General features: G+C 46.1%; 1 protein-coding gene across 5 annotated transcripts in view; it reads right to left on the bottom strand.

The window, feature by feature from the left end:
• PDE8A (phosphodiesterase 8A) overlaps positions 1-11,295 on the bottom strand; it is a 163,769-nt gene extending 152,474 nt beyond the window's left edge. Inside the window, exon 1 of one of the 5 annotated variants that reach the window (XM_055277382.2) lies at positions 11,149-11,295. Coding sequence is in view for 3 of the 5 variants with exons in the window: in XM_055277373.2 (XP_055133348.1) it covers positions 9,430-9,615 (186 nt within the window). In the remaining 2 variants the exon portion in view is untranslated. Of the gene's footprint in view, positions 1-9,429; positions 10,071-10,576; positions 10,842-11,148 lie in introns of those variants that run through there. The other 4 variants (XM_055277376.2, XM_055277373.2, XM_055277374.2 and 1 more) reach the window with 4 other exon arrangements.
• Between the last annotated feature and the right edge of the window lie 828 nt (positions 11,296-12,123).

Here is a 12,123-nt window from a genome sequence, read left to right as displayed (position 1 = left end):
GCTATAATCCATTCATTTTTCACAGCTGTGAAGTATTCCTTTCTTTGAACATATCACAACTTGTTTATCCATTATGTTGTTAATGGACATTTGGGTTTTACAGGATAGTTTGGAATTAAAAGAAGTGCTGCTCTGAAAACTCTCGTACATGTTTCCAGGAAAGGTATATAAGAGTTTCTATGAGAGAAGCTGCTATGCCACAGGGTCACATGCTCAACTCTACCTGGCAATGACAATGAGTTTTTCCCTAGTAGTTGAACTAATTTACACCTCTACTTAATGTTGAGCAGTTCCTCAAAATACTGCCAACCTTTTAAATGTCTGCCAATTTGATGAGTATAAAATGTTATTTCATTGTGGGTTTAATTTGCATTTCCTCGATGAGGTTGAAAATCTTTTCATATAGTTATTAGCTATTTGGTTTCCTCTTAGTGCTGTGCCTGTCCCAACCTTTTCCAATTTTTCAACTGAGTGATTGTTTTCTTATTGACTTTTAGGACCTCTCTGAATACTAATCCTTTATTGGTACTATGTATTGCAAATGTCTTCTTCCAGTCTGCAGCTTTCCTTTTCACTCTCTTTTGATGAGAAGTTCTTTATTTTAACGTAGTTGAATTTATCAACCATTTCCTTTATGTAAATGCCTTGTGTAACTTGCTTAATCAGTCCTTCCCTACCCAGAGGTCATAATATTTATATTTCCTTTTAATAAAAAAGTATTAAAATAAAAACTTTAAAAAGATAGTAATACAGTAAATGAACAATAAGCACACGGAAAAAGTACTCAAAATCATCAGCCATCAAGGAAATACAAATCAAAACCACAATGAGATACCACTACACACCCACCAGAATGGCTAAAATTAAAATACTGATTAACACCAAATGATGGGAAGGATGTAGAGCAACTGAACTTTTATTATACATTGTTGGCATGAGTGTAATATTGGACAACTATTTTGGGAAAAGGCCAAGCAGTTTCTTAAAAAGCTACACATATACCTATCCTATGACCCAGGAATTTCACTTCTTGGTATTTAACCAAGAGGAATGAAAGCATATGTCCACAAAATAATGTATACTAGAATATTCATAGCAGCTTTAGTCATAATAGCCAAAAATTAGAAACAGCCCTAGTATCCAACAACAAAAGAATGGCTAAGTGAACTGTGGTTTATTCACATAACAGACTACTTTAATTAGAAAAAAGAACAAACTACTGACTCGTGCAGCATAGAAGAATCTCAAAAACATTATGCTGAGTGAAATAAGCCTTACAAAAAAAGAATAGACTGTAAGGTTCTATTTACATGAAATCTAGAATAGGCAAAAATAATTTATAATGGAAAAAATTCAGAACAGTGGTTGCTGGTGGCTGGGGGTAAGAATGGAGAGGGAGCACAACAGAACTTTTGGGGGTGATTATAATATTGTGTAATTCTGTATCTTGATAGAAATTTGCAGTGCATAGGCATATACATCTGTCATATCTCACAAATGCTACACATAAAATTTATACATTTTACTTTATGGCATTTTCACCTTTAATAAAGTAAACTTTGAATTTATTTAATTTTGAATTAATTTTTTTTTGAGATGAGGTCTTGCTATATTGCCCAGGCTGGTCTCGAACACCTGGGCTCGAGCAATCCTTCTGCCTCAGCTCCTGAGTAGATGGGACTACAGGTGTGTGCTACCATGCCCAAAGTTCAAATTTTGCGCTCTAGTACTTGACATACATACTGAAATATTTAGGGGTTGAGTATACTGATGTGTGGAACTTACTTTGAAATGAATCCAAAAATAAAATGGGTTGATGGATGGATAAAGGAGTGGACAGATATAAGGCAAATATAGAAAACTGTTAACTGCAGAATCCAGATGGCAGGCATATGAGTGCATAATTCTCTCAACTTTGCTCTACAAAAATTTTTACAAAATATTGGAGAAAAACAAAACTGTATTAAAAATGAGATCTGCATTAAGAAATAGATATATTTGAACCAAGTTTGCCTTTGAGAAAGGTTCTCATAAGAAAATGGTCAATCCTTACATGTGATAGTGTCTTGGAGTTTACAAAACACTTTCACACAGATTATTTTTAGTTATCCTCACCAGAACCCAGGTATTCTAGCTTCATTCTGTACTTGAGAAAACTCAGGATCAGGAGTTGCCAAGTATCACATAGCCAAAGCCTGATGGAGCTGGACCCAAAACACACATCTGGCTCCTCCTCCTATAGTCTTTTAACACCTCACTAGGGAGCTGCCATCAACACCAAACCTTTGCAGACAACCTGGGAACTGCTGACGTGCCACCAGCGCTTTGGGTTATCCTATAAGCAGAGTAAGAGGAAGTGAAGGAGCTCCTGTACTCCCTAACAGGACATGAAAGGGAGATGGCAAGCAGTGAAAGAGGATGAATTCAAAACGGCAAAGGTCTATTTCCAACCAATACAGAATAAAAGCACTGGCAAAGCCCCCCATCCCAAATTATTTGAGGTCACCCTCAAAGTTCTGGGAAATCTGCAACGTCCTTCCTGTCTGTGTGGATGGCCAAACTACATATGGTGCCTGTAGCTAAGACATGCAATACAAACTTGTCAAAACAGCTCTCTGACATGATACTGTACCACTCTTTACCACACAGAGCAGAACAAAAGTAGAACAGAAGGAGGGGACCCAGGAACATTGCTCAACCGTAACTCAGCCAAAATTAGAGGCAAAAGCTTTACTAATCACCCCACAGATTAATCACTGGCTTAAGGGTATTTTAGCTTTCTGTTAAAACACAGAACACACCCCAGCAACTTTTGTGAAATCTAAACAAGGTGAGATAGACTCGTGGAACATGAATAAAAGCCCTTTCAGCCTTAGAAACTGGTGTGCTTATCCAAATATTTACCAAGTGTGCCAAGCACTTTGGGAACTATAAGGAAACTAGGATACAGTGCTTGCCCTCAAGCAGCATATAATCCAGCAGAAGGCTGAAGACAGAAATCCTAGGCTCACAGGGATACAAGAGCAGGTCCCAAGAGCAAAGAAAAGAGTGCAAGCCAGCCAAGGGCTCAAGGAAGCTTTTGGCTGGGCCTTGAATAACTCTTGAGAAGATAGGTACATGCAGCACTGGTGGGGGAACAGCACTCTAGGCAAAGGACAATGGAAAGAACCAGCTCCTGGGGAACTCTTGGTAAGGCAGGCTGCCTGAAACCTGAGCAGGAGAAAGGGGAAAGGAAAAAAACTCCCAAGGGATGCCCTCCCAACTCATTTCAGACAGCAAAGAGGGCAGATCGGAGGGCGTCACAAAATATCTAGCTTCAGGAGTTAACTGGGACAGGGCTGAAGATGACTTCAACTTCCTCAAACACAGGAACCTAAGGTAGAGCTGTAACCAACTTCCTCAGTAAGTTGAAACTTAACAAAATCCTGATAATGCAGATTCAGTTGTCCTGTGAAATCTGTAGCTTAGCAGAAGACCAAAGAATGGGAAATGCAATGAACATAGCTAGCTAACAGAGAGCAACAACCTAGCAGGTGAGAGCCAGGACCAGTGGATTTGAATCTCAGCTTAAATGTATGACCTTGGACAAGTTTCTAACCTCTGGTGTCTTATCTGCTAAAGGGAAATGATACCTGCCACCTCACAGGGTTGAAAGGATTAAATGAGATAACATCTTTAAAGCATAGTCTAACATGGTGCTTGCAACACAGAGGGCATCCAAGAAATGGTGGTTATTACTAATATGAATAGTTTGCACTCTAAGAACTGCAGAATCCATCACCTCCTACTGCCTCAGCGTACTGAGAAACCAGGATGAAGCCACTGAGCTTGGGTAAGACTGAGGGCTTACTCATGTCCTAAGTACTTCTCCCTCTGTTCTTTTTTTTAAATTTTTTAAAAATATTCTATCCTTTAAGGTTATTCTGAGATGTCTGCCTCACCCTGTGTCCTCACATCATGAACCTTCTCCTATTTAAGAACCAATCCGAGGCCAGGCGCAGTGGCTCACACCTGTAATCCCAGCACTTTGGAAGGCCGAGGCGGGCAGATCACCTGAGGTCAGGAGTTCAAGACCAGCCTGACCAGTATGGAGAAACCCCGTCTCTACTAAAAATACAAAAAAAAATTAGGCGGGCATGGTGGTGCAAGCCTGTAATCCCAGCTACTCGGGAGACTAAGTCATGAGAATTGCTTTGACCCGGGAGGCAGAGGTTGCGGTGAGCTGAGATCACACCATTACACTCCAGCCTGGGCAACAAGAGCAAAAAACTTTGTCTTAAAAAAAAAAAAAGGAACCAATCCAAATGAGCAAGCTATCCAAGGGAAAACCAGAGTCATAAGCCACTTCACAGTAAACATTTGTGCCAGAAGGGACCACGGGCTCTATCATAAACCTTGCCTCAGCAAGGCGACGGTCAAAGCTGGTCAGGGACAAGTTTAAGGTGACAGAATTGTGACAATGTCTATCTTAAGAATCACAAAGTTATGGTGGCAATGACAGTAAGTACTAAAAAACATATGCTATAAATGTGAAGTATTTTATGTATGTAAAAGGAATTCAAGAAAATGAATAAAGAAATATCTTTCTATATACTGAAAAGCACAAGAACACAATGATGAGGGAACCCACAACCCCTGAGCTCTGGAGATAAACTGTAGTCACTTATTATGGCAGCAGAAAGTTTGGTCTCATTTTTCTCAACTACACTTTCAAAGGGAAACTTTCAGTAATTCCATATAATCTAGCAAGGGTCAAAGACCCCTAGTGGAGGAAAAAAATCAGTCAGGTCACATACAAAGAGAAAATTGCTTTAGTTTAGCCAAATATAATCAGTCGGGCACAGTAACCCACACCTGTAATCCCAGCACTTTGGTAGGCTGAGGCTGGGGGAATCACATGAGCCCAGGAGTTTGAGCCTAGCCCGGGCAGCATAGCAAGATCTCGTCTCGACAAAAAAACAAAAAAAAAAAGTTTAAAAAACTGGCCATGTGTGGTGCGCACCTGTAGTCCCAGTTACTTGGGAGGCTGAGGTGGGGGAATCACTTGAGCCCAGGAGGTCAAGACTGAGTGAGCCATGGTTGTGCCACTGCACTCCAGCCTGGGTAACAAAGCAAGACCCTGTCTTAAAAAAAAAAAAAAAAAAAAAAAAAGTTTGACTAATCCACTTTGTAAACTAGGAGCAGGCAATAAATTTTATTCCACTGCTAAGTAACATTTCGAAACCACTAAACTTTAGTTGACTAAGATGGCAAGAGTGGCCAGTTTTGCACAGGAAGGTGGGCTAGCAGAAAAAAACAAGGAGGAAGATGGAAGTGGGAGGGGAGGTGATGAAAAGTAAGAGAAAAGAGGATGGAGGAAGCAAATGACAGAAGCAAAGGGAAACAGAAATGGACCAACTGGAGAATGTCTGAGATTTTGAGTGAGTGCCGACAGCAGTAACACTTGATTAGAGGCTGGCGTGCAGCTCTACTATTATCTATCACCTTAGCTGCACTAATCCTTACATCTTTTATTTATTTATTTATTTATTTATTTATTTATTTATTTATTTATTTTTGAGACAGGGTTTCTGTCTGTTGCCCAGGCTGGAGTGCAGTGACGCGATCTCGGCTCACAGCAACCTTGAACTTCTTAGCTCAGGTGATCCTCCCACCTCAGCCTCCCAAGTATCTGGGACTAAAGGTGTACAGTGCCATGCCCAGCTAATTTTTTTTATTTTTTGGTAGAGACGGAGTCTTGAGATGTTGTCCAGGCTGGTCTCAAACTCCTGGGCTCTAGCAATCCTTCTGCCTTGGCCTCTCAAAGTGCTGGGACTATAGACATGAGCCACTGCACCCAGCCTCTTTAATCTTTCTTTATAGGGAAATCTACTCTGCTTAACAGGGTAGAAATATATTATTCCCTGGGTACAGTGCTCTGAAGAGCAATAACCAGAGATTTCCACAAAACTAAATCCAAACTTCACAGCCTCTACTCTAGTTAAAACTGGCTTCTATTTCTACTTACCTGGCCTGGGTGGATTTTCAACTTCTACAGCCTGGTTCACAAAATTCTCTAATTCAATATATGTTTATGGAAGGCCTGCTGTGCATCAGGCCTGGGGGATACAGCAGTGAACAAAACAAACATGATTGCCATCTCACAGAGTTGACTGGGGGGGGTGTGGGGAGCATCAGTCATTAGCAGTGCAGTGGGTGTTTGCAAAAACGAAGGTGGGGGGTGAGCATAGGGTCTCTAACAGTACATGCAAATCTTTCAAGGGCAACTCAAGTCCTGGCTAGGGAAAGAGGAAATGGGGTAAATCCAAAGACTGGCAAGAAAATATTAAAATGTTACAGTTAATGCTCTCACACTGATTAAAAATAAACAAAACTCTAAGTGTTCAAACTGAACACAGCATTCATTATCTGTAACCACATAAACTTAAACTCCCGAAATGAATAAACAGCCAGAGGGTATTTTTAGTAATACTTAAATAAGTTCATACAGACAACCCAGCCTAATATATTACAAGATCTAAAGTACCTTTGGAATCATTAAGAAGCAAATTACATTCGCTGAGTTTTACTGTTAATTATATTTCTTGTACTTTGAATACTGGTATCTCACATAAAGAATCAGGTCTTAACATGTGGCCTGCCTGACATATACCTCAAGAAAAGGGCTCCACAATCAACTAGTTTAGGAAATGATGTACACTCTAAAAACCACTTGGAGACTCACAGATTACTTTCAGAAATTAGTTATCTTACAAGCCCTACATAAAAGAACTCTGCTGAACTTAGTCTGAGCCAGTATAGGCCGCATATCTCTTATCCCAAATGCTTGAGACCAGAAGTGTTTTGGATTTTGGATTTTTTTTTGGCTTTTGGAATATCTGCATTATATTTACCAGTTCAGCATCCCTAATCTGAAAATCCGAACTCTGAGATGCTCCAATGAGCACTTCCTTCGAGCATCATGTCAGCACTCAAAACAGACTTTGGAACATTTCTCATTTTCTGATTTGGGATATTCAACCTGTATTTCCCAAAAACTTACTAGACCATGGAACTCTTTTCTCATACAATACTTATTAACAGTCCACATATTGCTCCATGGAACACATGCAGGATACACTTCAACGCAAAGTACATAGTGCTTAACCTGAAAACGCAATTAGTTATCAATCTCCCACTCACACTGATAAACTGGTATTTACTAAATGCTGTAGGACTATAAAAGCATCCCCCAATGAATTTCTTGTTGAAATTCACTTAAAGATATGCTGACTTACTGTTTTAATAAGAAATTTTGTAATGAATTAAATTGCATGTTGAGATGTTAATACAAAGAAACTAATTTTATGATTTAATTTTGCTAAATTGCTAGCAGTTTACCTTCTCTGAACATGAATTTCCAGAGTATAGTTAATACCTTAATTTAAAAAAATTCATTCTCAAAGAAAAAATATCAGACTAGAAAAAATGCTGACATTTACCTCTGCTCTACTGACATGCCTAAATGCAAATATCTGTAAATGAGACATCAACATGTACAGTTCATGAATAACAACTATGGGGCTATTATTTCTGTGGTTGTGGTGTTATAATTTATAATTTGACTCCTGCTCTGGAAATACTATTATTTTGAAGTCTACATAAGAGGCTTTATGAAATCAAATTCCAATGACTGAAAAAGTTTCATCATTCAGTTAACAATTTTTAAAGAAATCAGTAAACATTTATTTAGTACCTACTACGTGTATGCCACTGGGTTAGGCACTTTAAGAATGAAAGTATTTTCTGAGCCCCCAACACAAGACAATGGTCTGCCAATAGGGAAGAATGGCTGAAATACTTAAAAACTCTGGGACCTAAAGGCACTGCGACAGCACAAGAGCAAGCTGCTGCTGCACTGGGGAGGCTTACAAGACACCTAGGTGAATTTTAGGACACCCAGCCCATCACAAAAAAAGCCTGCAAGACACAAGGGCCTCTTACTAAAAGGGCTACTTTGGTAATCTGAAAATATTACATTAGCCTGCAAAATAACCAATGTTAGATTTGGACTGAAAACTTGAAAGCTGTTAAAGTTTCCATATGCACCTGTGTAACGCTTTTTTAAAGCCAGTTAGGTAGGCTTAACACATAGCTTAACATTGATATTAAGAGCACCTTGAGTTAGTAAGTCTAAACCATCAGAGGTTTCTTTAAGGAATCTATAGGAGAAGGAATTCAATTTCTGATAATCAGAACAAAGTTGAATTTTCACTTAGGGTATGGGAATGGTGGGGAAATCACTTCAACTATGTTATGCAACACTGAAAAAGACTTTCCCCTTTCATACAGAAAAAGTATCACGACGACTGCCAGAAATGTAAGACAAAGTACAGCAAACTATATCCCTCAAACTTGGGACGTTCAGCAGTTCTCAACAAGCGAGGAAAATCAAACAAAGTTTGCAAATTACTCTTTCAAAAACTGGTCGTGATGAGAGGGATGACAGCTGATAATCTGCAGCCATGCACGAATTTTGTTATTGTTGTCTTTTACTGGTTTAACAAAACATAAACCAACGCATGAGTTCCAGCTTAAATTCTGAAATGAGAGAACTGGAAAGCTGCTGCTGTGCGCCTTAATGATCACGTTTTTCTTTTTCCTTTTTAACTTTCCTTTAGAAAACCTCAACAAAGACTAAATAAGCCAAGACAACATGCGCTGGAGAAGACACGCAAAGTAAAAAAACAAAAAACCCCAGTCACAAAATGTCCCAGTAAGTCGGCTTAATAAAAGATTAACTTTGTTCTGCTGAATGCTTCAAAAATCGCGTTTCACAGTATTTTCTAATTACGCATGCTTTAAATACAGTTTGTATGCTAATAAACGTGGACCTCAAATACATGTGCAATGAAGCAAAGCTGATGTCCCAGATTACATTCTAATAGTCCCGAAGAAAATGGTAAACTGCAACTGCATGTGCAAAGTTGACAGAGGGAAAAGAGTGGTGAGGCCAGTAGCCCTTCCCTTTCTACCACAGGAAAATAACAAAGTTCACACTGATTTAACACTGCAGGGGCGCGCCAGAATATGCTGGGGGTTTCCCTCAAACACCCGCTCTTGGAGAGGAAACTGATGCAAGCGCCTCAGTCAAGTTCACAGCGGGTCCTGCCGCTCCGGGAGTCGGATGTGTCCAAGGAACCGACGCCGCGACACAGGCGGCGTCCTAATCGCAACCCTAGGAAACCAGGGTCGCGGGACCTCGGTCGGTCCTTCTCTGAACCGCTGCCTCGGCAAAGCGGGCGACTGGTGTCAATCAGAACCATCCAAAGCGGGACAAGAGGACACGGAGGCCCGGGGTGGGAGGACCCCGCCCGGCCCCTGCGGGAAAGTTGCTGACTGGCCGGGCCCGAGTTTCGCGGCGGCCCCAGAGTGCCCGGCGCCCCTTACCTTCTTGCCACTACCGTCGCGAGGCTCCGACTCCAAGAGGCCGGCGCCGCGGGTCCGGGGCAAGGCGGCCGTCTTCTGGCCCTGCGGGAGGCGCGGCCCGCCGGACAACAGCGGCGGTGCCGCGGGGCTAGGCGCGTCCTCGGCCGCCAGGCTCTCGGAAATGTGGATGCTCGGGGCACAGCCCATGCTGGCGGCGCCGCCGCGGACACGCTGGCGGGTAGCCGCGATCCGGTCAGCAAACGGCCCACCCGGCGCCTCGGGGCCGCCGCGGGCGCCGTGTCATCGCCGCCTGGGCGGGCGGCGGCGAGCGCGGATCTCGCGTCAGGAAACGCGGCCGCCCTTTTATCGCGGTGCGGGCGCTGCGGCGGCGGCGGTGGGAAGGGGGCGCTGAGGCGGGTGCCGTGCCGAGGCCGCCCCTCCGAACATGCCCTTCCAGAGGCAGGAGCCGCCGGCCGCCTCCCTCACATCGCCGCGCTCGCCTCGGCCGCGCTTCCGGGGAAATACGGGGGAGGAGATTTGCGCTCTCGTTACCCAGGAGCGGCTGAGTCCACGCCGCCCTCGCCGAGCTGCGGCGCGACCCCCGGGGGAGGCGAGCTCCCGGCCGCACCCGGCCCCGCTCCCGCTCCCGCCGCCGCCTCCCCGGCTCCAGACTCCGCCTAGCTGTGGACACCCACGCCGCTCCGCCCGCTGGGCCGCCGCCCCGCGGAAAAGCCCCCCCAGGCCGAGCGCCGGTGGGGGACAAGGCTAGTCTTAGACGCTCCCGCTGGCCGGGGTTGAGGCGCGGGGTCCGAGGGAAACCCCTCGGAGCGGCCGGGCCACGTCCGCCGGGGTAGGGAGGGGAGCAGCTCGGCTCCAGCGGGGCCAGGGGCCGCACCGTCTAGAAGCGCAGAAACGGCTGCGCGCACCCAGGAGTTGCTGGCGGTATGGCTCCGGCTCCGTGATCCGGGCCGGGTTTTGCCGGCAGCGTGCCGCGCCCAGCCCCCAGCGGTGACCTCCAGCGGGTGCTGGCGTCAATGCAAAGCAGCTGGGGCGCCCGCCACCTCCTCCGGGCGCCGCCCGCAACTGAGCATGCGCGACCACGACCCGCGCGGCGCCCGACTGGGCTACCCAGAGAAGGAAAGAGACTTGCCCAGGGACCCACAGCTACCTCCGTCTCGAGGCCACCAGAACCCCGACCGCCAAATTCGAATTCCGGCTCCGTAACTTGGCGGCTACATGACCTGGGTGGGGTCACCAAGTGTGAGCCTTGGAGCTGTTACCCAGAAAAGAGGCCGGTGGAAGGCCCTCCTTTGCGGGGTAGTGAAAGTCAAACTAGGGCGCCGCGCCTCGGGTCCCGGGTGGGTGGGGCCTGGGCGGCTGCGAGAAGCCGCAGTCCACGTGCGCGCCCTCGCACGCCAAAACCTGGCGCGCCACGCCTCGGACTACACAGGCGCAGGGGCGGCCGCTAAGCTACAGCACGGGGCAGGCTGCAGGTGCCCGTCCTCCTCTCATTTTAACCAAAGGGCTAGTCGGGCGTCCGAGACCCCAAAGGCGGAGCCAGGGGAAGGGGCGTACGCATTGCAGGCCTGGGGCCCATGAGGACCCCAGACACGCATACAGCCACCAGCTTGCTGTGTGAACTTGGGCCAGTCACTTAACTTCTTGGTGGCTGGGGCTCCTCCCCCACCAGCTGGAGGGCGGTGCCCCTGGGCGTCCATCACGTATGCTGTAGCGGGCTACCTCGGACCCCCGCCAGTCTTCCCGTCCTCCCTGGGCTCCGCGTTTGCGGAGACCCTGGTGCGGTGCAGCCGGCTCCTTCCTGTCCTCTCCGACCGTCCACACCTTTCCTAGCGCGGCCCTGGAGCGACCCTGAGAGGCAGCCACTCCCACTTCGGGCCCGGCTGCTGTAAAGACCCGGAGGCGTGCTGCGGGCTGGATTCCCTGCTGTCGCGCTGGGACAGCAGCACAGGTTCAGGTGCCGGTTCCGTGGAGCCTCGATCTCTGGCCCGAGCAGGGTAACCCGAGAGCACGTTACTGGCCAAACTGCCCCGAACCACTGGCACGTGGCTCTATTACCAAGTTTAAGCACATTAAGCAATATTAATATTTATGCCTCTCTGCCTTATAAAAGTACTACTGGCTTGGTGAAGATGTCTTCTGGCTTAAGATGTCTTAAAAAACAAAGGAAAAGATTTTTAAACATCACTCCTTATTCCGCCTAAATCGTAGAATTTTTTTCCGCCTTTGCTCTGCAATTTAGAGGTCTTTTTTCCAGGTAGAATCTGGAGCTCTGTAAATAAAGGATACTTCATGGAGAAAATGCTTGGAACCACCAGAGTTCATGGAAGTTTAAAGCGCGACCTCTCCTCCCCGCCCTGCAGAGAAGTCCGGCCTTGACGACTCCCGGCGCTGACCTTGCCGCTTCTGGGGCTCCAGGCAGCTCTAGTCCTCTCGGCCCTCCCCTCCTAGGCAGGACCTCGGCGTCCCGCCTCCCTTGTTAGTCCTTGGGCCATGCACCAAATGAGGGAGTTGGGGACTAGGGCTGGGGGATCAGCTGGCCTGAAAAGCCCCGTGTGCACCGCCCCACACCTCGCTGACTGCCCGGACTGCCTTGTGCTGTCCTGAGCTGGTCACTTACCCTCTCTGTTCCCAGAAAGCTGTAACTAATTTCCAGCTCTGCAATTCTGGGACCCTAGAGACCTGGGGCTATGAATG

This window comes from Symphalangus syndactylus, chromosome 5 (genome assembly GCF_028878055.3).
Source record: "Symphalangus syndactylus isolate Jambi chromosome 5, NHGRI_mSymSyn1-v2.1_pri, whole genome shotgun sequence".
NCBI classification, from domain to species: domain Eukaryota; kingdom Metazoa; phylum Chordata; class Mammalia; order Primates; family Hylobatidae; genus Symphalangus; species Symphalangus syndactylus.
This window is presented reverse-complemented; position numbering and strand designations above follow the sequence as displayed.